Here is a 24,668-nt window from a genome sequence, read left to right as displayed (position 1 = left end):
ATTTTTACGCAAAATTCATTGTATTTCTTCGAAATAACATTACAAACAACACAGACATGCACAACATTTAAGAAAGGGTATTGAACTTCATAAACAGTGTTTTATTCACATCAGTAGCCCAGCAGTCAGCATGTCTGACTATCACACGGAGGTCGTGAGATCAGCTAATGGTACTGCCAGTTAATTTTCCTTGCCGGAAGGACTGAGTCGAGTTGTATTCAGCGTCGTAAGGCCGACTGAGGAGCTATTTCAATGAGAAGTAGCGCCTCAAGTTTCCGTGAAACTGGCAGCAGACGGGCTGCAGTGAATCGACCCCATACCAATCAAAACCGAATCCAAGGGACTCCATATTGCAGAGGATGACACGTCGACCGGACATCACCACGTTATTTTCTGGAAATGTCAGCTAAGTTATTCTGTACTTTGTTTTATTGAAGAGAGAATTTTAAACGGCCACTTACGCTTGCGACAGATCGTACATCCTCTAGTACACTACTCTGAAGGCTGGTGCTTTGTCACTGGCTTTTGAATCACTTACACTTTCGACCTTTAACTGTTGTTGTTGTTGTCTTCAGTCCTGAAACTGGTTTGATGCAGCTATCCATGACACTCTATCCTGTGCAAGCTTCTTCACCTCCCAGTACTTACTGCAACCTACATCCTTCTGAATCTGCTTAGTGTATTCATCTCTTGGTCTCCCTCTACGATTTTTACCCTCCACGCTCCCCTGCAATGCTAAATTTGTGATCCCTTGATGCCTCAGAACATGTCCTACCAACCGGTCCCTTCTTCTTGTCAAGTTGTGCCACAAACTCCTCTTCTTCCCAATTCTATTCAATATCTCCTCATTAGTTATGTGATCTACCAATCTAATTTTCAGCATTCTTCTGTAGCACCACATTTCAAAAGCTTCTCTACTCTTCTTGTCGAAACTATTTGTCGTCCATGTTTCACTTTAACTAGTGGTCGTAAAATAATACAACACACATATTAAGCACGTTTTTCTTTTTGCTTTTTTTCTTTTTTCTTCTTCTACCCTGAACGCCGTTGGACAAACTGTTTACGTTAATGTGCGGTGTCTTCTGTGCACAGAGAGTGATGGCGGCGTCCTGGTGACTGTTGCAGGTGGAGGAGACGTCGATGGCCAATGCGACGGAAGAGGCGGGCGCCGACTCGGAAGACGACGCCCTCGAGACGCTCAGCGTGCTTCTAGTGGGTGAGGCTGTGGCGCGTCGCGCACTTGCGAACCGCTTCTCGCCAAGCTTTCAGCGCGTAGCTTCCAGTTGACACAACGGCGGTCCGCTACCCGATGCATACAGCCGCTTCTCACATGTCTGAATTCCAGACAAGACAAGTGGCCACTTACCGACGGTAAATGTCTCCACAACCCACACACCATGAAAGATATAAGAAATTATGTTCATCAAATCCAAACAACTTTTTGTAAATCACAATGTACAGGGCTACAATAAATGATTCAGTAACTTTCAAAGTTAAAATTTTCGAAATTATTATGTGTACAAAAAAAAAGGACTCACGACGAAAGAATTATGAAAATTGGTCACAAACTGATATTCATACAGGTATGGACGTAAAATGCAAGACTGTGAACTTTGGCCGGCGAAGGAAGAATGTGTGACGCTGCAGCGCAACTTGACCGTGCAGCTGGCAGGGATAATGAACTTGCGATATGTCTTTGCGGATTTCATTGCGTGAACTCAGTTGCACAGTGACTATGCCTCACAGGCAGGCGCGTTAACAGTATATGAAATTGTCAGAATTTAAAAAAGAATGTGTTACTGGACTCAAAAACACCTGTTGGAGAATCGCTCTACAGTTGAAGAGGAGCGGTGCCGCTGTCCGACGACGCAGGCAGGAATGGATGAACCAGGGCCGAAGGTAGCCTCAGGGAGGAAGCGGTCGAGCTGGAGAGACGACAGAACGTGAGGACCGAGTAATCGCCGGAGAGGCACTCAGAGCCACGGGTTCATCATTTCCATCAATCCATCGTGAAACTGGTGCTTCAGTGACCACAGTGACCATTAACATTTCACTCACGTAAAGGGGATAGAGCTCAAGGCACCACTTCCACCGACCACCATTGACCTCTGTACACCAACAATCCTGTTTGCAGTGGTCTGTGGCACATTCGGAAAGGAATGTCATTGAGTGGAATAGAACCGTCTCCAGTGCTGAGTCCCCTCTCGAACTGACCCCTGATGATCAGCGAAGACGTGTCTCGAAAGTCCCGGACAGCTGTGGGGTACCAATCTGACTGTCGCCAGGAGTGATGTTCAGGGAGGCAATTTCATTTCGTAGCAGGACTCCTTTCATTATCATTCGCGGCACCCTTACCGAACTGCGGTACATCGACGATATTCTAAGCCCCGTTTGTTGCCCTCCACAAGCTATCCTGGACTTGCATTTCAGCAAGATAATGCCTGCCCACACAAGGCGAAAGTTTCTGCTGCTTGGCTTCGTGCCTGCCAAATCCTACTGTGGCCAGCGAGATCACCTTATCTGGCCGCAGTTGAGAATTTTTGAAGCATTAGGGGCAGGGGCCTCCAAGCAGCTCGGGATTTTTACGATCCAGCGCGCCAGACGCACAGAATTTGACACGATATCCCTCTCTGGAGCCAGCGGTGGTGGCCGAGCGCTTCTAGGCGCTTCAGTCTGGAACCGCGAGACCGCTACGGTCGCAGGTTCGAATCCTGCCTCCGGCATGGATGTGTGTGATGTCCTTAGGTTAGTTAGGTTTAAGTAGTTCTAAGTTCTAGGGGACTGATGACCTCAAATGTTAAGTCCCGTAGTGTTCAGAGTCATTTGAACCCTCTCTGGAGGACATCAAACAAGTCTGTCAATCATTGCCAAGCCGAAGGTGGACGAATGCGTTATTAACTTGCTCAGTTTCTGGAGCTCTTTCTCTTGAATGAATCATCAATTTCATCTGAACGTTTCTCTTTAGATGTGCATCTACCTATTCCCGTCCATTTCGGATACTTCCTTCATCAAAGCATGAATAGAACCGTGTCCACCAGTTACGCTCTGAGTTAGGTGCCTTAATAAAGTAAGAAAATAGTTTTTGGAATATGCGAGATACTTATCTGTTGCAATAGTGCAGCGTGCATTTAGAAGGAATTACGAAAAAAATTACAATGTAGACGAAGCACTGTGTGTTTGTATCTGCAATTTTGGGACACTGGTTGTGTCTCCAAACAGGAAAGAACTGCTCCACCAAATGTGCCATGTGCATGGATAGAGATGGTCAGGAAAAGTTTCGTACGCACTACGCATACACACAAAAAAAAGAACAACATGAACAATCTGCGCAAGCCACGAACTTCAAATACCGCAACAAACTGTTTGGAAAACTTTGCGATAGCGCTCACATTTCAAACCGTACCAACTGCAGCTCGTGCAACTAAAACCTGACGCCTTCAGTTTTGCATCACAATGCAGATGGAAGCACTTCCCACCTCGAATGTGATATTCAGCGAGCAAGCAGCCTTCCAATTATCTGAAAAGGTTAATAGCCGCGATATGAGAGTGTCAGACACTGAACATCCTCATTAAATTGTGCCGCATGAACGAGATTCGCTACGTAAACAACGAACTTCCGCCTCGCTGGACTGCATGTAGTGATGAAGATGTGTGTGGCTCTGATCAAGAGTCCTCTCATTCTCTCCCCCTCCCTCCCCCAATACCATCAAGTCACATGACCTAATGCCTTGTGACTTTTCTCTTTAGGGGTATGTTAAGAACCGTGTTTACGCATCCTGACTGCCAAGATAGCTGGATCAACTCGAGAACTCAACAGCGCGAACTGCTGAGCATTGACAGGATGTGGCCACATAAGGCATGTACCGAGTTTGACTACCGCTTGGAAGCGTGTCATAAGACCAACGAGGCACTCGTAGCATATTCATAGAGTGTAAAACGCAGACTTGGTGAGTTTACGGTTCTATTGATACAGCTGTCATATTTGTACAAGTAATATTTATGTAAAATATAGAGCTTTGTAAATGGATAAATCATTTATAGTTGCCCTGTATTTATCTCCATGAGAATTAGCACCACGGAGGCAAGCATACCTGATGTTCACACTACACGTGACGGACAGGTAGTAATAAAGTTTTACTTATCTCCTCGAAAAAATCAAACTGTGATCATGAAATTTATTGTTAGTCCTTCTCCGCATATTCTCCATTCTACGCGATAATTTTTATCAGCGGGGACACTGACTGTTGGCAAAGACTTGCAGGACACCATGTCAGAACAACATTCCGGGAGGGGGGGGGGAGGAGGAGGGGAGAGGTTGAAGCAGCTCGTATGACTGTGTCGCGCCACCGTAACACACCCCACCCCCTCGGACAGCTTTGTCTGCACAGCCTTCCGTAACCTCGTCACGGGATTCCAGTGATAACCTCCCGTTTGCCTCGTACGAGTATAATCTGGTCGCACCGCACCATTATGATCCAAAAAACACTCAGTATCGCTTATCTCGGTGAGGCTCGGTTGTGAATCCACATGTTCCATTGCTTTCTTTGATCATTTGACTCGGATTTATAGTCGGAGACCCATCACTCACTCTTCCATGATGATATACGGCCAGAGGAGGCATCTGATTTTGCTTAACACAGCTGCAATATTTCCTCTGGTGCTTCAGATTAGTGAACTATTCGAATGTCTGCGAACAGTCGCATACCCCAACGGGCGGAGACATTTCCAAGTTCAAAATGTTGTGCAAGGTGTTTAAAATCGATCCATTACTCATTCTGACTTTTATCAATATCGCACCTACTGTGGTACTCAGTTTGTACAGCACAGACATTTCTCTAACCCACCACAAGGAGCGCAGGAAAAACGCTGGATCTCCTTCAAATTTCCTGACATAGACAGAGTAAATAAAATATAATTTACAGTTCTGATCGCCGCTTGGAACTGTCCATAGAATTACGGATCGATTGACACATCACAGGTTTATCTGATAATTATTAAAGAAGTGGGTGAAACTAATTGTTAAATAAACGGTATCAAACCATAAGGCCACCATCTGCCTAATCAGAGGAGTCACGTGGGTGCTTCGTATCCCCGACAGCGAATCTTAACAATAGCGGAGACGGGTCACTACAGCTAGACTCAGTGAGGCACCATTGTAGGGCCACTTGATCTCACTCTAGAGCAGCCTGACTCTAGACGAGCTGCCACGGATCAGTGCAGTATTGTACACCGAATGCGGTCACTTGTATCACGACAACCTGCTGGTTCGGAATTCGACCCTGCTTTTGACTTGGACTGTCTGGTTTACGTTTTTGGCGTGTGTTTAGTATTCCGCGCATAGAGGTTTTGTTCACGGATCCCGCTCGGGTTCTTTAGGGGCAGCGCAATTTTTCAAACCCCGGATTAATTATTCCTGATATTTTACAAGATGGCGAAAATTCACAAAGACTGACCCAAGCGTTACTTCGAAATTCGTCCCACGACTACCTCGCTGCAGAGGGGAACTAGGATGCTCTGCCCTTCTTAGAATGGCCGCCATTCGAGTAGACCCAACTTCTCAGCTACGAGGCTTTCTTTCACTGCCACCCTCACTAGGTTGGCCATGGCGGCCTCTTTCTACTGGTAGATGGGCACTATGGTGTTAATAAGTGTGACGTGAAAGGTGCTCGCCGTCTCAGTCGATCGCAGCTCATGGTTGCTTCAGGTCGTTACCTTCACTAACGCGGGTGTTGACAACATTTTCATGTCTGTGTGCATACGTCCTGTTCTTGGTAGCAGCCATGGATCGCACAGCTCGGTTTAGTGCATCATTGTTCTGTAATACAGCCTCCAGTATTTCGGTTGTGAATTCTTAGGGATGCAATCGTTAGCATCTAGAGTGGTAGACTGAAAACGCTAAGCATGCTTTCACTATACGTGATTTGTGGTGTCCCAACCTCGGCTTCAGTCATCTCAGTTCTCTTGGTTGCTAATCATTTTAACGTAACTCTCCATGTACTCTCTCTCTGTACACCTTTCTCTCCCTCTCTCTAAACGGGAGCTTTACAAGTTATTCAGGCGCTCGTCTATATAGCAGTTACTTGTTTTATATGCCTTGCCTACTGCGAGAAATGTTCATGTCAGACTTGACTTATTATGTGTGAAGTAACCGTTTTGTATATTGCAACATCTTACCTCCATTCCAGTGTATTTTGGGAGCAATATATCTAAATTTTTACCCGATCTTCTGCTATGTAGAATTCCCCTGTAGCACCCTATAAATGTTCTCTCTTAGCTGTCAGAAAAGCCTGCAAGACGAAGCGGAGTCCTTTGCTAACCACAGTCAAGGCAGAAGTAATAGCATTTGCGAGCGAATGTTCCAGCTCATTGCAAAACGGGGATTGGACAGCTTCAATAATACATCAATCTTATCGCCACGTTCAGTTAGCAGAACAAAAGCATCTACATTTTCTTCGAGCATCAGGGGCTGCTCTTGTGATTCTCTGTTCTTCACAGAGATAGTCCATTCAACAAGCTCGACCACAATTGAAGGGTATGCACAGCGTAGCCACTGTGTCATCTGATGGAACATTGCTGCTGTTCATTTCCACCGGCAACTTTGTTTGATACAGCATTGTTCCCCTTGAGGTGCAGAAAACGATTTACCGCACGTTGCTGCTCGTTTATCAATGTGATTTGCAGAGTATCCGTGTAGATGCAGATATAGGTGAGTGACGTGCAGGAAGAGAGTCAGGAGGTCCTGGAAGGTCGAGCCGCGGCAGCTCCAGTGCTGCAGCCAGCTGCGTTATAATAACCGGCTGGGTGTGAACAGCCCAGTCGAGGTGGTCCCACAGATTCTCGACCGGGTTTAGATCTAGGGAGTTTGCGGCCAGGAAGTATGGCAAACGCACCTTGGTGTTCTTCGAGCGACGTACGTACACTGTGACCTGTACGACACGCTTCTTTGTCCTGCTGGTAGATGCCATCGTGCCAAGGAACAACAGACTGCGTGTAGGGGTGGACTTGGTTCCCAGGGACATATGATCTATTGCGCTTTCCAGAATGACGAGATCACTCAGGGAATGCCCTCCACCCTGGACCCAGCAGACGATTTTTGCAAGATGTTTGCTTTCACACGTTTCACGGAACACCCGCCAACGGTCATGTGTCCGATGGAGCATAAAACGTGATTTATCTCAAAAGGCCACCTGTCGAACCTCAATGGACATCCAGTAGCAGTACTGGCCTGCAAGTTCGTCGCCGATGAACTGCAGTCAGCATGTGTGCATGAACCAGGGCTGCTGCAGAGGTCCCTACGCATAAACGTTCTCTGAACGGTCGATAAGAGATGCTGTTTGTCGCCCCTCGATTCTTCTGGGCGGTTAGCTGTTCAGCAGTTTCACGTCTATTCGCCCTTACAGATCTGTGCAGCCGTCGTTCACACCCATCATCTACTGCCCGTGGTGAACCGCAGCTGTCTCGTCGCGAGGTTTGGATAGCGCCATTTTGCCTTGTACGGTATACAGTAACTACAGCGGCACGCGTACGGTTTACAGACCTCGGCGTTTCATGAATGCTTGCACCCTTGGTCCGACAACCAATGACCATGCCCTTTTGGACGTCAGAAAAATCAATTAAATTGCTACCTTTTCCGCATTACGACAATGACTGCACTGTTCTCCGCCTTCCCCTTTCATGCTTGTGGAACGTTAGGGTTTGGTCCTTACGCGAGACTGTTTTCAGTACAGAAAAAAACAGTTACAACAAATGGAGAATGGTGTGAGTGCCTGATGACTATAGGGTACGTGTAACGTTACTGGATCTACTCACGCAGAGATCGCAACAGATCTTCTAGCAAAGGCAGCTGTGCGAAAGTCAATGTCAGAGTCCCAGTAGTCTTCAGTTTCTTGTGCTACTTGGAGAAGAGCTCAACCGCTGGCAGTTTTGTGAGACGGAAATTGGTTTCCAGCGCTCACTGATAGAAGCTAGCTGCTTGAGCGGGTTATCTCACTCTCTGTATGCAAACATTCTGTAAGATTAGTGGAATCTTGTAACACAATAACGACCATTCAGTGTGCCCCGCCTGTCTGCCAACGACATCCATAAATGGATATCAGGAATTGAAGGACTTTAACTAGATTTCATTAAAAACTATCTGTTTCTGAAAAGCAACAAAGACGACTGCAACGAAGCGCGCTGCTCTCCGTTGGATCTTCTCTATTTCTTCTATCAACCCTATCTGATACGGATCCCACACCGGTGAGCAGTATTCAAGCAGTGGGCGAACAAATGTGCTGTAATCTACTTCCATTGTTTTCGGATTGCATTTCCTTAGGATTCTTCCAATGAATCTCAGTCTAGCATCTGCTTTACCGACTATTAATTTTGTATGGTCATTCCATTTTAAATCCAGAAAATGGTAGAAAGTGATCATTTCGACATATTGACAGTTCTCTAAGTGACGAAACTGTACTACATGTTGGATGGAAAATGGAAATGAAATTGTGAAAGTATTCGGTTTACCGTTGGAGCTCACGGATGACGCAACTGTGAGGTTTTGGACAGTTTGGAACAGTATTTTCGGTAACCAATGAATCATTGGTTTCCTGCTTTAGGCGTAATGTAGATAACAGCATCAGAGATGTCCGTATAGGTTTGAAAAATAAAAATATACCGTCGTTCTTAACTAAGGCAGGTCATAGGTCTTTCATTTCATGCAACAGAAAGCCGAACATACGTGCGATATGTGATTCGCCCTAGATATATCTGTAAATTGCACCGAATGAAAACCAGTACAGTTTCCTCGCGATAACGCAAGCAAACGCGCGACAACACACGCTGCAGTGGCTCTGGTACGTGAGCTACGAACGCCAGCCCAGTAACTGCGTCCATCGCACATAGGCAGACGCTCGATCAGGGAGAACACCGGAAGAAAATCCAGAGCCAAATGCGTCACAGAGCTGTCCCGACTCGCACTCGGATGACGCTGCACACGACAGACAAGGCAGCAAAACAAGTGCACCGCGGCGAACAGGTGCGCCCGCGGTCACGTAGCGACCAAACTTCTACATCTACATCCAAACTCCGCAAGCCACCTGACGGTGTGTGGCGCAGGGTACCTTGAGTACCTCTATCGGTTCTCCCTTCCACAAAAAAAAAAATGGTTCAAATGGCTCTGAGCACTATGGGACTTACATCTACATCTACATCTACATTTATACTCCGCAAGCCACCCAACGGTGTGTGGCGAAGGGCACTTTACGTGCCACTGTCATCACCTCCCTTTCCTGTTCCAGTCGCGTATGGTTCGCGGGAAGAACGACTGTCTGAAAGCCTCCGAGCGCGATCTCTCTAATTATACATTCGTGATCTCCTCGGGAGGTATAAGTAGGGGGAAGCAATATATTCGATACCTCATCCAGAAACGCACCCTCTCGAAACCTGGCAAGCAAGCTACACCGCGATGCAGAGCGCCTCTCTTGCAGAGTCTGCCACTTGAGTTTGTTAAACATCTCCGTAACGCTATCACTGTTACCAAATAACCCTGTGACGAAACGCGCCGCTCTTCTTTGGATCTTCTCTATCTCCTCCGTCAACCCCATCTGGTACGGATCCCACACTGATGAGCAATACTCAAGTATAGGTCGAACGAGTGTTTTGTAAGCCACCTCCTTTGTTGATGGACTACATTTTCTAAGGACTCTCCCAATGAATCTCAACCTGGTACCCGCCTTATCAACAATTAATTTTATATGATCGTTCCACTTCAAATCGTTCCGCACGCATACTCCCAGATATTTTACAGAAGTAACTGCTACCAGTGTTTGTTCCGCTATCATATAATCATACAATAAGGGATCCTTCTTTCTATGTATTCGCAATACATTACATTTGTTTATGTTAAGGGTCAGTTGCCACTCCCTGCACCAAGTGCCTATCCGCTGCAGATCTTCCTGCATTTCGCTACAATTTTCTAATGCTGCAACTTCTCTGTGTACTACAGCATCATCCGCGAAAAGCCGCATGGAACTTCCGATACTATCTACTAGGTCATTTATATATATTGTGAAAAGCAATGGTCCCATAACACTCCCCTGTGGCACGCCAGAGGTTACTTTAACGTCTGTAGACGTCTCTCCATTGAGAACAACATGCTGTGTTCTGTTTGCTAAAAACTCTTCAATCCAGCCACACAGCTGGTCTGATATTCCGTAGGCTCTTACTTTGTTTATCAGGCGACAGTGCGGAACCGTATCGAACGCCTTCCGGAAGTCAAGAAAAATAGCATCTACCTGGGAGCCTGTATCTAATATTTTCTGGGTCTCATGAACAAATAAAGCGAGTTGGGTCTCACACGATCGCTGTTTCCGGAATCCATGTTGATTCCTACATAGTAGATTCTGGGTTTCCAAAAACGACATGATACTCGAGCAACAAACATGTTCTAAAATTCTACAACAGATCGACGTCAGAGATATAGGTCTATAGTTTTGCGCATCTGCTCGACGATCCTTCTTGAAGACTGGGACTACCTGTGCTCTTTTCCAATCATTTGGAACCTTCCGTTCCTCTAGAGACTTGCGGTACACGGCTGTTAGAAGGGGGGCAAGTTCTTTCGCGTACTCTGTGTAGAATCGAATTGGCATCCCGTCAGGTCCAGTGGACTTTCCTGTGTTGAGTGATTCCAGTTGCTTTTCTATTCCTTGGACACTTATTTCGATGTCAGCCATTTTTTCGTTTGTGCGAGGATTTAGAGAAGGAACTGCAGTGCGGTCTTCCTCTGTGAAACAGCTTTGGAAAAAGGTGTTTAGTATTTCAGTTTTACGCGTGTCATCCTCTGTTTCAATGCCATCATCATCCCGGAGTGTCTGGATATGCTGTTTCGAGCCACTTACTGATTTAACGTAAGACCAGAACTTCCTAGGATTCTCTGTCAAGTCGGTACATAGAATTTTACTTTCGAATTCACTGAACGCTTCGCGCATAGCCCTCCTTACGCTAACTTTGACATCGTTTAGCTTCTGTTTGTCTGAGAGGTTTTGGCTGCGTTTAAACTTAGAGTGAAGCTCTCTTTGCTTTCGCAGTAGTTTCCTAACTTTGTTGTTGTACCACGGTGGGTTTTTCCCGTCCCTCACAGTTTTACTCGGCACGTACCTGTCTAAAACGCATTTTACGATTGCCTTGAACTTTTTCCATAAACAATCAACATTGTCAGTGTCGGAACAGAAATTTTCGTTTTGATCTGTTAGGTAGTCTGAAATCTGCCTTCTATTACTCTTGCTAAACAGATAAACCTTCCTCCCTTTTTTTTATATTCCTACTAACTTCCATATTCAGGGATGCTGCAACGGCCTTATGATCACTGATTCCCTGTTCTGTACATACAGCGTCGAAAAGTTCGGGTCTGTTTGTTATCAGTAGGTCCAAGATGTTATCTCCACGAGTCGGTTCTCTGTTTAATTGCTCTAGGTAATTTTCGGATAGTGCACTCAGTATAATGTCACTCGATGCTCTGTCCCTACCACCCGTCCTAAACATCTGAGTGTCCCAGGCTATATCTGGTAAATTGAAATCTCCACCTAAGACTATAACATGCTGAGAAAATTTATGTGAAATGTATTCCAAATTTTCTCTCCTGCCACTAATGCTGCTGAGTCGGGAGGTCGGTAAAAGGAGCCAATTATTAACCTAGCTCGGTTGTTGAGTGTAACCTCCACCCATAATAATTCACAGGAACTATCCACTTCTATTTCACTACAGGATAAACTACTACTAACAGCGACGAACACTCCACCACCGGTTGCATACAATCTATCCTTTCTAAACACCGTCTGTACCTTTGTAAAAATTTCGGCAGAATTTATCTCTGGCTTCAACCAGCTTTCTGTACCTATAACGATTTCGGCTTCGGTGCTTTCTATCAGCGCTTGAAGTTCCGGTACTTTACCAACGCAGCTTCGACAGTTTACAATTACAATACCGATTGCTGCTTGGTCCCCGCATGTCCTGACTTTGCCCTGCACCCGTTGAGGCTGTTGCCCTTTCTGTACTTGCCCAAGGCCATCTAACCTAAAACATCTGAGGTCATCAGTCCCTTAGAACTTAGAACTACTTAAACCTAACTAACCTAAGGACATCACACACATCCATGCCCGAGGCAGGATTCGAACCTGCGACCGTAGCGGTCGCTCGATTCCAGACTTAAGCGCCTAGAACCGCACGGTCATCCCGGCTGGCCTCCCTTCCATTCCAGTCTCGTATAGTTCGTGGAAAGAAAGATTGTCGGTATGCCTCTGTGTGGGCTCTAATCTCTCTGATTTTATCTTCATGGTCTCTTCGCGAGATATACGTAGGAGGGAGAAATATACTGCTTGACTCCTCGGTGAAGGTATGTTCTCGAAACTTCAACAAAAGCCCGTACAGAGCTACTGAGCGTCTCTCTTGCAGAGTCTTCCACTGGAGTTTGTCTATCATCTCCGTAACGCTTTCGCAATTACTAAATGATCCTGTAACAAAGCGCGCTGCTCTCCGTTGGATCTTCTCTCTCTTCTATCAACCCTATCTGGTACGTATCCTACACCGGTGAGCAGTTTTCAAGCAGTGGGCGAACAAATGTGCTGTAATCTACTTCCTTTGTTTTCGGATTGCATTTCCTTAGGATTCTTCCAATGAATCTCAGTCTAGCATCTGCTTTACCGACGATTAATTTTATATGGTAATTCCATTTTAAATCACTGTTAATGCCTACTCCCAGATAATTTATGGAATTAACTGCTTCCAGTTGCCGACCTGCTATATTGTAGTTAAATGATAAAGGATCTTTCTTTCTGTGTATTCGCAGCACATTACTACACTGAGATTCAATTGCCGTTCCCTGCACCATGCGTCAATGCGTTGCAGATCCTCCTGCAGTTCAGTACAATTTTCCATTGTTGCAATCTCTCGATATACCACAACATCATCCGCAAAAAGCCTCAGTGAATTTCCGATGTTATCCACAAGGTCATTTATATATCTGGTGAATAGCAACGGTCCTACGACACTCCCCTGCGGCACACCTGAAATCACTCTTACTTCGGAAGACTTCTTCTCCATTGAGAATGACATGCTGCGTTCTGTTATCTAGGAACTCTTCAATCCAATCACACAATTGGTCTGATAGTCCATATGCTCTTATTTTGTTCATTAAACGACTGTGGGGAACTGTATCAAACGCCTTGCGGAAGTCAAGAAACACAGCATCTACCTGGGAACCCGTGTCTATGGCCCTCTGAGTCCCGAGAACGAATTGCGCGAGCTGGGTTTCGCACGACCGTCTTTTTCTAAACCCATGCTGATTCCTACAGAGTAGATTTCCAGTCTCCAGAAAAGTCATTAGACTCGAAAATAGTACGTGTTCCAAAATTCTACAACTGATCGCCGTTAGAGATATAGGTCTATAGTTCTGCACATCTGTTCGACGTCCCTTCTTGAAAACGGGGATCACCTGTGCCCTTTTCCAATCTTTTGGAACGTTACGCTCTTCTAGAGACCTACAGTACACCACTGCAAGAAGGGGGTAAGTTACTTCGCATCTTTCTTTCTTTCGCTACTGCCTGTATCCCGCATTGTGCGCAGGGTCGGCAGGGTTAAGTACGGAGTTGGCATGGATAAGTTTAAGGGGTGGCCGGATGCCCTTCCTGCCACCACCCCATTCCCACTGGGACGGAAGTAGTGTACCCCTGCTGTCTGCGTCTGGTGTAAATCTAATGTGAATGTGAATGTGTTTCAAGTGGAACAGGCGGGACATGGGAACCAGACCGGTATTCTCTTAGTAGGATGTGGGAAACCGCCTAAAAACCTCATCCAGGCCGGCCGGCGCACCGGCTGTCGTCGTTAATCCGCCGCGCGGATTCGATCCGGGTCTCGCGCGCCTACCCGAGTCCAGGAAGCAGCGCGTTAGCGCTCTCGGCTATCATGGCGGGTGGTAAGTTCCTTCCCATACTCTGCGTAAAATCGAGCTGGTGTCCCGTCTGGTCCAGCGGCCTTTTCTCTTTTGAGCGATTTTAATTTTTTTTTCTATCCCTCTGTCATCTATTTCGATGTCTCCCATTTTGTCATCTGTGCGACAATCTAGAGAAGAAACTACAGTGCAGTCTTCCTCTGTGAAACAGCTTTGGGAAAAGACATTTAGTATTTCGGCCTTTAGTCTGCCATCCTCTGTTTCAGTACCATTTTGGTCACAGAGTGTCTGGACATTTTGTTTTGATACACCTTCCACTTTGACATAAGACCAAAATTTCTTAGGATTTTCTGCCAAGTCAGTACAAAGAAGTTTACTTTCGAATTCATTGAACGCCTCTCGCGTAGCCCTCCTCACATTACATTTCGCTTCGTGTAATTTTTGTTTGTCTGCAAGGCTTTGGCTATGTTTATGTTTGCTGTGAAGTTCCCTTTGCTTCCGTAGCAGTTTTATAACTCTATTGTAGTACCGTGGTGGCTTTTGTCCATCTTTTACGATCTTGCTTGGCACATACTCATCTAATGCATATTGTACGATGGTTTTGAACTTTGTCCACTGATCCTCAACACTATCTGTACTTGAGTTCTGCTTTTTGTCACTTTTGCTAAACAGAAAACTGCTCCTACCTTTTTTAATATTTCTATTTACGGCTGAAATCACCGATGCTGTAGCCGCCTTATGATAGCTGATTCCCTGTTTTGCGTTAACTGTTTCAAATAGTTCGGGTTTGTTTGTCACCAGAAGGTCTAATATATTATCGCCACGAGTCGGTTCTCTGTTTAACTGCTCAAGATAGTTTTCAGATAATGCACTGAAAAAAAATTCACTGGATTCTTTGTTCCTGCCACCCGTTATAAACGTTTGAGTCTCCCAGTCTGTGTCTGGTAAGTTAAAATCTCCACCCAAAACTATAACACGGTCGGGAAATCTACTCGCAATACTTTACAAATTTTCCTTCAGGTGTTCTGTCACAACAGCTGCTGAGCCAGGGGGCCTAAGGACATTAAATTACCATATTTGAGCCTGTTTTAACCGAGACCTTCACCCAAATTATTTCACATTTCGGATCTCCGTCAATTTCTTTGCGGACATTATTGAAGCCATAGAAGCTGTGGATGTCTCCGCAATAGCAATCGTGTGCGAAAATAGCGAATCCATGTCTTAGTCTGAAAACCCTACACCGTCAGCAGGAAGCAGCAAACGTGAAAAGAAGGACAATAGCAAGACATTAACTATACAAGTCGTCGCGGTAGCTCACAGTCCGAAGCGCAGTCAGATGAACGATAGATGCTTCCGAGCAGTCAGGAGAAGATATATCTAACCAGAATCCCAGAACCTTTTCCGACAACGTACATAGCGTCAGAGGATGAGAAAAACACTGCCGACAATAAGACTCTGAAAAAGTATATCTGGCCATCAAATATTAAATCTCATTGCGATTTCAAAATTCACAGTTAAAATTATTCTAGACGTCGAAACATAGATTGTTTCATGTTGGTTTGTATAACATTTTAGATTGTTTGCGTGTTATTTTGGATAAAATACAAGGATTAAAACAATAATGAGAGGTCGAAAATGTGAATTAACTATTAAGAATGAGTAAATAAACCATCCATCCTTGTTGAGTCACCATTCTTCTGATTGGTTTGATGCGCCCCAAATTCCTCTCCTTTACATACCTCTTCACATGAGAGTAAAAATTACAACCTACATACTAAATTATTCGCAGCTTGTATTCCAATTTCTGTCTTCCTCTACAGTTTTTTCCCTCTACAGGACCCTCTAGTACAGTGGAAGGCATTCACTGATGTCTTAACAGAAGTCCCATTATCCTCTCCCTTGTCAGTGTTTTCCACACATTCCTTTCCTCTCCGATTCTCCGCAGAACATCCTCATTCCTTATCTTATCTGTCTACCTAATTTTCAACATTTGCCAGTAGCACAACATCTCAAATGCTTAGACTTTCTTCAGTTCCGGTTTTCCTATAGTCCACGTTTCAGTGTCATACAAAGTGGTATTCGAAACGTACATTCTCAGAAATTTCTTCCTCAAATTAAGGCCTATGTTTGATACTAGTAGACTTCTCTTGGCCAGGAACGCCCGTTTTGCGAGTACTAGTCTGCTTTTGAAGGCGTCCTTGCTCCGCCCATCATTGGTTATTTTACTTCCCGGGTAGCAGAATTCCTTAACTTCTTCTAATTCGTGACCATCAAACCTGATGTTAATTTTCTCGCTGCTCTCATTTCCGCTACGTCTTATTACTTTCGCCATTCTTCTATTTACTCTCATTCCATATTCTCATTAGACTGTCCTCCATTCCATTCTGCAGATCATGTAATTTTTCTTCGCTTTCACTCAGAATAGCAATGTTATCAGTGAATCGTATCACTGATATTCTTTCATCTTGAATTTTAGTTCCACTCCTGAACCTTTCTCTTATTTTCGTCATTGCATCTTCCATGTACAGATTGAACAGCATGTTCTAAAGACTGCACCCCTGTCTTACACCTTCTTTAAACCGAGCACTTCGTTCTTGTTCGCCCACTCCTATTATTCCTTCTTGACTCTTGTACATTTTGTATATTAACCATCACTCCTTATAGCTTATCCATTCTCAGAGTTTCGAACATCCTGTACCATCTTACACTGCCAGGTCCACAACTCATACCAGCTTTTCTTGTTTTCTATTTTTTTTTTTTTTTTGTCTTACTTCCATTATCAACCGCAACATCATAATTGCCTCTCTGGTGTCTTTACTGTACCTAAAGCCAAACCGATCGTCATCTAACGCATCCTCAATTTTCGATTCTTCTGCACGTTATTCTTGTCAGCAACTTGGATGCATGAGGTGTTAAGATAATTTTGGAATAATTGTCGCACTTGTCAGCTCTTGCACTATTTGAAATTGTGTGGATGATTTTTTTTTTCTTAAGTCAGATGGTATGTGGCTACACTCATACATTCTACACGCCAACTTGAATAGTCGGTTTGTTGCCGCTTCCCACAATGGTTGTAGAAATTCCGATGTAATGTTGTTTCTTCTTTGATGCATCAGCTGTTAAACTGATTATTCTTTAATTGTCCCACTTGTCAGCTCTTCCATTCTTCGAAATTGTGTGGATGATATTTTTCCGAAAGTCAGTTGGTTGTCGCCAGACTCATGCATTCTAAACACCAGCGTGAATAGTCGTTTTGATGCCACATCCACCACTGATTTTAGAAATTCTTATGGAATGTTATCTATTCCTTCTGCCTTATTTGATCTTAAGTCCTTAAATTCTGACTTTAATACTGGATCCCCTACCTCTTCTAAATCGACTCCTATTCCTTTTTCTATCAAGTCAGACAAATCTCCCCCCTCATAGAGGCATCGAATGTCCTCTCTCCACCTATTCGCTCTCTACCCTGGATTTAATAGTAGAATTCACGTTTCACTCTTATTGTTACAACCCTTTCTTTTAATTTCACCGGAGATTATTTTTTCTCTCCTATATGCAAAGTCAGACCTTCCAACAACCATTTCTTTTCGAATTCTTCTTATTTTTCATGCAGCCATTTCGTCATAGCTTCCCTGAACTTCCTGTTTATTTTATTCTTCATCGATTTGTATTTCTGTATTCCTGAATTTCCCTGAACATTTCTGTAGCTCCCCTCTCCAATAATCAACTGAACTATTTCTTCTGTTAACCATGGTTATTTCGCAGTTACCTTCCTTGTACCTATGCTGTTCTTTCCAAATTCTGTGATTGTCCCTTTTAGAGACGTCCATTCCTTTTCATCTGTACTGCCTAATGAAGTATTCCGTATTGCTGTATCTATAGCCTTGGAGAACTTCAAGCGTGCCTCGTTATTCCTTAGTACTTCCAAGTCCCACTGCTTTGTGCATTGACTCTTCCTGACTAATCTCTTGAACTTCAGTCTACTCTTCATCTCTACTACATTGTGATCTGACTCTATGTCTGCCCCTGGGTACGCCTTACAACCCATTACCTGATTTTGGACACTCTGTCTGACCATGACCTGAACTGTAATCAAACCAAATTCTTCCCGTATCACCCGGCTTTTTCCAAGTATATCTCCTTCTCCTGTGATCCTTGAACAGGGTATTTGCTATTACTAGTCGAAATTTACGAATATTGGAACTTAAATAGTGGCAACTATTTATTCACAACCGCTACAAAAGAGTTACATGTTTGAACTTGTTACTCTCCTTCAAAGTAGTCACCAGCATTGTATAAAAGCCGTTGCCCGTGATGTGGAAGGCGTAGAATACCGTTAGCACAGCCTGTTCTGTTGATAGTGAGAATGGAGCGGTCTACTTAAGTCGTACTATTGTTCGTTTTTGGAGCAGCACTTGCGACCAGCTTTGTGAAAGAAACGGCGAAACTTTTGCGCAACCCACCCATCATTTTGCACGACAATGCGAGCCCGTGCGGTTCTAGGCGCTTCAGTATGGAACCGCGTGACCGCTACGGTCGCAGGTTCGAATCCTGCCTCGGGCATGGATGTGTGTGATGTCCTTAGGTTAGTTAGGTTTAAGTAATTCTAAGTTCTAGGGGACTGATGACCACAGATGTTAAGTCCCATAGTGCTCAGAGCCATTTGAACCATTTTGAGCCTAGACTTACACACTAGTTAAACTAACTTATGCTACGACCAACACATACACCCATGCCCGAAGGAGGACTCGAATCTCCGGTGAAAGGGACCGCGCAGTCCGTGACATGGCGCCTCAAACTGCGCGGCCACACCGCATGGCGCGAATTTTACCAACCAGTTTCCCAGACAACTGCGCATAGTTCTACAGCGTACACCTTCCGAATAAAGTTAATTATCGCCACCAGGGAGTCTGGAAACTAAATGTGTAACACCTCTGGAACGCTAGTCTCAGCAGTATTATTTTCCGTTCATAGCAGCAGAGATTGCTGAAGAAAAGTGACGTACGATATCAGACTGACGTGCTCCACTTTTTTGTCCAAAACTGGCCATACCACAAACAAACATCAACTACGGCACAAAAAAAGTCTTTTGGCGTACACGCAATTCGAGATTCTACAACGTAACGACAGCAAGACCTCACCATTAGTATTAGAGTTGTGTTGCCACAAATAAAGAATATCCGACCGAAACCATATCAAAAAATTTTAAACAGAAGGGATGACAGAGGTGCACCGCGAGATACTTTTAATGAAGAAGACATATCGATTTACGACTTAGATCGAGACAGACGGCAATGGCAGGAGAAAATCGCCGAGCTACGCAAACCTAACGGGGAAGCCATCTATACAGTGGCAATGTTAAATATGAAACATAGCAATATTTTACAAAACTCTTCCAGAGGAAAATCTCTGAAAAATAAACGCATCTACCAGTCATCTGCTGTGCGACGTGCCACGAATTTTCATGGAAACCGACTGACTCCACCTCAACGAACGTTTCACTGGTGACGACATGACGACATACTGAAGGCGGGTACAAGACGAAGGTCACTCGGGACAAACGGCCTGCCAGTGGAATTCTACCTCGAACTGTAGCGCGTCCTGAAAGACAGCCTTTCTCAAATCACTAATGAAATTTCAAATAGAAGATATGGCCCATCATAGTTCCTCGAAATTCTAACTGTGCTAATCCCCAAAAGTTGAAATGAGTACGAAATCGAAAAATCTACTGCCCATAACTCTAAACTGCGACAATAAAACCATAGCCCAATGCTTTGCCGGACGCCTCACGGCTTTCAGGAACAAAACTGTTAGTAGAAGTCAAACTTGTGCCGTGCCAGGAGATCAATATTCGACACAGTTTTGATACACGCGACGTACAACAGGCATCCACACGCCAACAGCAATAATATCAATAGATATCAGAACGGCATCCGACAAGCTCAGCTTTAGAGATCTTACGACAATTACGGACATTCTAGGATTTTAAAATATATTTAGAGTGCAATCTTGAATCTATTGGCAAATTTTAATTCTCTAGCGAAGAAACAACATAGACATTCCCTATCAGGTTCTCAGTAAAACTCTGATACCAGTTATTTACGGCGCTAATCGTCATGTCGCTCGGCAGATTACCAAGCAAAATCTGCTCGTCCCATACGGGTCAGGGAGTGTGAAACTCGCGCATAGTTTGTAAAACGTACATAGATGATACACGTGTATTTATTACAGATGTCCGAAACTTGGGCAACTTAAAGGAACATTTCGATCTATAAGAAAGAGCGTCGGGTGAAATGATAATCCCTATTTCAAACGAACAAACAAAACGCAGTTCCAGCGGCCTTGATACTTAAAAAAATGCACACTACAACAAGAAGACGAAGGCCTCGGCATTATCGATTTTATGCCGAGGTGCACTGCTCTGCTGATACACAGCGTACCCAAACCATATAAAACACCCGGCCAGTTCAACAGCTGTTTTGTTCGACAAATACGGTCCAGAGCACCCATGGCCCAACCAAAGATTCCGTTTACACTCAGCTACTTGCGCAATGCTTTGCGCACAAGAGCTACTTGTTAGGAACCGCTCTCAGATCCAGAGATAAGACTGCAAATAAAATATACGACGCAGTCAGAGGCAATTCGCTTCAAAAGGTTTCTGCAAATTTTAAGCGGAGTTTACTGCACACTACTGCCAGTAACACACAGCAAGGTGAGAAGCAAGTTATTTCTGATATGATGGGGATGCATTTGAAAAGATAATCGCATTGTAGAAGGGAAAAATTCTGACAAAAACAGTCCAGTTCCCTACGCTCACTGGCATTAAAAGGTTTGATGAATTCCTTGTGGCCTTGGATGAATTAAAAGGATAGTTTTCTAAACGTTTTGAGCACGCTGCCATTCTGACATTAATTTAGATGAGCCGTGCTGCGGGTCGCGTTGGTGCTGTTTGTAGGTTTCCGCCCTCTGTTGGAGGCCAGAGGGTATCCTTTAGTTGGTATGGGTTGCGGTTGTTTGTCTTCTTCTCGTCTTGACTGGCGCCACTCGTTTCGCAAGCGTTGCCTGTCCGTTAGTGACAGTAGTGGCGGTTATCGATATGCAGTAAATGTTGCCCTATCTTTGGGGCGACGTCGTTGTTTTCCGTGTCGTGTCCCTGAGTGTGGCAGTTCGGTTGGGGACTAAGGAGGGGCTAGGTCCACACTAACAAGGGAACCTCCCCATCGCACCCCCCTCAGATTTAGTTATAAGTTGGCACAGTGGATAGGCCTTGAAAAACTGAACACAGATCAATCGAGAAAACAGGAAGAAGTTGTGTGGAACTATGAAAAAAATAAACAAAATATACAAACTGAGTAGTCCATGCTCAAGATAGGCAACATTAAGGAGCGTGCAGGCCTAGTACCGCTGTGGTCTTGTGGTTAGCGTGAGCAGCTGATAAATGAGAAGTCCTGGGTTCAAGTCTTCCCTCGCGTGAAAATTTTAATTTTTTATTTTCAGACAATTATGAAAGTTCAGGCACACACACACAATCAACTTTGCTCTCCACAATTCCAGGACATGTTCAGATTTGCTTGGACATATGCAGGATTTGACGGTCTACACGCGGAAAAATTTGAAAACGTTAAAAACATATGTTTTGACAGAGCACAGGGAAAACTGTGCGACTGTGAAACTATTGCATTCATTTGTTGCAGTTTATATGACAAACTCTTATGTTTTCATCACTTTTTTGGAAGTGATTATCACATCCACAAGAAAACCTAAATCGGGCAAGGTAGAAGAATCTTTTTACCCATTCGTCAAGTGTACAAGTTAGGTGGGTCGACAACGTATTCCTGTCATGTGACGCACATGCCGCCACCAGTGTCGTATAGAATATATCAGACGTGTTTTCCTGTGGAGGAATAGGTTGATCTATGACCTTGCGATGAAATGTTTTCGGTTCCCATTGGGGAGGCACGTCCTTTCGTCTACTAATCGCACGGTTTTGCGGTGCGGTCGCAAAACACAGACACTAAACTTATTACAGTGAACAGAGACGTCAATGAACGGACAGATCATAACTGCGAAAATAAAGAAATTAAACTTTTCACTCGAGGGAAGACTTGAACCAAGGTCCTCTCGTTTCCCCGGTGCTCACGCTAACCACGAGACCACGGCGCTCCTGTTCTCATACTGTCCCTGATGTTGCCTATCTTGCACATAGACTACTCAGTTTGTATATTGTGCTTATTTTTATCATAGTTCCACACAACTTCTTCCTGTTTTCTTGATTGATCTGTGTTCAGTTTTTCAAGGCCTATCCACTGTGCCAACTTATAACTAAATCTGAGGGGGGTGCGATGGGGAGGTTCCCTTGTAAGTGTGAACACGGCGGGACCACTAGCGGCGCGCATGGACTGCCAGATGGAAGGGTTGTGGTCAAGAGGGTGCGCGACCTCGTCGTAAACCAGATCCTGCGGGCTTTAAGATGAGCGCATTTCAATTCAAGTAGTGAAACCTCCACCATTGTGACATCTCGCGGTTCTCCAGTGACTTGGGTTCGTGTTGCTGCTCGTAGTGTCGCCGAGGCGAAGGGCAGCGAGTGGAGTGCTTGAGGAAAGAGGATCTGATTATCTTTCCTAGACTTATTATTATTTACTGCGTTCAGCTTATAATAATTTGTTAACGCACCAGTTACCAGCTCGGGGGGTTAGTGTATGTAACGGCAGTGTACGTTTCCTCGCCTTGCCGCTGCTGTCCGGTAATGCGTGTAGTTTTGACAGCTTTCTTAACTGCAGGCCGTTTGTGAATCTTCTACTCTGGTGGTAGCGATTCCTTTCTCGTTCCGGGCGCTCTAAGCACAGTATTCTGGGGGCGTAGTGCAGTCTGCCAGTTCCAACATTGGCGTGTTGTTCCATTCTTGAATTTGGTTTGTTGGACGTCAGATAGCTTCAGCAAAATTAACATTCGTCATTCGTTAGATCTTGAGAAGTGAATGCAACTCTTGGCTGCCTATCTCATCGCTCGCGAAAGTGTTTGTTGCCGGATCTTCTCAGAGGTCGATTCCTGGAGCACCGTCTGTGGCTGGTCCTTGTGTTTTATTATTGTATTATTTATTACCGCCGGCCGGAGTGTCCGTGCGGCTCCAGGCGCTACAATCTGGAACCGAGCGACCGCTACGGTCGCATGTTCGAATCCTGCCTCGGGTATGGATGTGTGTGATGTCCTTAGGTTAGTTAGGTTTAAGTCGTTCTAAGTTCTAGGGGACTGATGACCTCAGAAGTTAAGTCCCATAGTGCTCAGAGCCATTTGAGCCATTTATTGGTTCAAAAATGGCTCTGAGCACTATGCGACTTAACTTCTGAGGTCATCAGTCCCCTAGAACTTAGAACGACTTAAACCTAACTAACCTAAGGACATCACACACATCCATGCCCGAGGCAGGATTGGAACCTGCGACCGTAGCGGTCGCTCGGTTCCAGACTGTAGCGCCTAGAACCGCTCGGCCACACCGGCCGGCTGAGCCAGTTATTACCATATCTTGTAATGCCTACATTAAAGGCTATGTTTGTCTAGTTAATAGTTCCGGTCGCCTTCTGGAATAAATCTAGTAGTGTAACGGTTGTGTTACAACGTTACCATGATCTTATTTCACCCGTTTGGTGGTCAGCTGCTTGCTTCTTTTAATTAACCTTTGCTTGTGTTCGCTGTTTTACAGTAGGTTTCAAAATTTTTTATATAATTGCCGTTCCTGGCGTGTAAGAACTTCAGCCGTGATTGTGGTCATTTGCTTTGGAAAAAAAAGTCGATATTCATATTTTAGCAGTAAGCCCTAAAACGTTATTTACTGCCATTCCTGGCGTCTGATATCTTCAGCTGTGTTTATGGCGACTTACTTTTTAATATTTCAATACTTGTAAGTTGTAATTGCAGCGAGTTTTTAAACATTCTTAATTTATTGCCTGTCTTGGTGTGTAAGGCCTTCAGCCGTGATCACAGTGGCTTTTTTTTTTTTTTTTTAATGAAACATTACCTGTATTTTATGGTGATTTACTAAATTGTAACGCACTGAAAACGCACAGTTGTTTATTTCTTCATTAACAACGTGTGGTATTTTTGTGCTTGTTGTTGAGTATGGAATAATTGTTTTAAAAATAAATGTGTATAGCTGTAAAAGGCAACCAGTAGTAACTGATTAGGACTCCGTCCACAATCGTAACCGAATTCTGCCTTCCCTTGACTATCAGGTCTCATTCGAGCTGTTTTCGTAACGGTTTGCGGTATCAGTTGAAAAGGCGCCTGTGAGTTTGCAAATGTAACTGTATGATCAGCAATGTAATTCAGGTTTTAAAGTCAAAATCTGTTACGTTAAAATTGCTCTGGATGTCTACATTGGTTTCCTGACATAGAGTTTCCACGTCTCCATAATGATATTGCAAATTTTATACAGTATTTCGAGTAGTGCAATGATATGGGAATGATTGGTGGCGAGATGGAGAGTGCGGCAAGAAGAGTCGGCACAGGTCCTTCCAGAAAGACTGTACCTCGAAAAGATCACAGGATTGTTCAACTATCGGATTGCACCACTTAAAAACCTTGCAGAGGTTAAAGGTAGCATTTCACCACTAGCAATCATGAACAGATTACTGGGAGCTGAATTGAGATCTCGAGTTGCCGTGTGTTGTTTGCTGCTGACTCTAAACAGCAGATAACAAAGTAGTGGAGTAGGGTCCTATGGTGTTCAGCGATGGTTCTCGCATCGATT

The 24,668-nt window shown here is 44.5% G+C and overlaps 1 protein-coding gene across 1 annotated transcript in view; it reads left to right on the top strand.

Moving 5' to 3' along the window:
- Positions 1-24,668, top strand: part of LOC124607167 (dopamine receptor 1) — a 1,071,117-nt gene that overhangs the window by 918,275 nt on the left and 128,174 nt on the right. The window contains exon 3 of the mRNA XM_047139381.1: positions 1,126-1,216. Within this exon, the coding sequence (XP_046995337.1) occupies positions 1,141-1,216 (76 nt within the window). The 5' untranslated portion in view covers positions 1,126-1,140. The remainder of the gene's footprint in view (positions 1-1,125; positions 1,217-24,668) is intronic.

Source organism: Schistocerca americana, chromosome 3, assembly GCF_021461395.2.
Source record: "Schistocerca americana isolate TAMUIC-IGC-003095 chromosome 3, iqSchAmer2.1, whole genome shotgun sequence".
NCBI lineage: Eukaryota > Metazoa > Arthropoda > Insecta > Orthoptera > Acrididae > Schistocerca > Schistocerca americana.
This window is presented reverse-complemented; position numbering and strand designations above follow the sequence as displayed.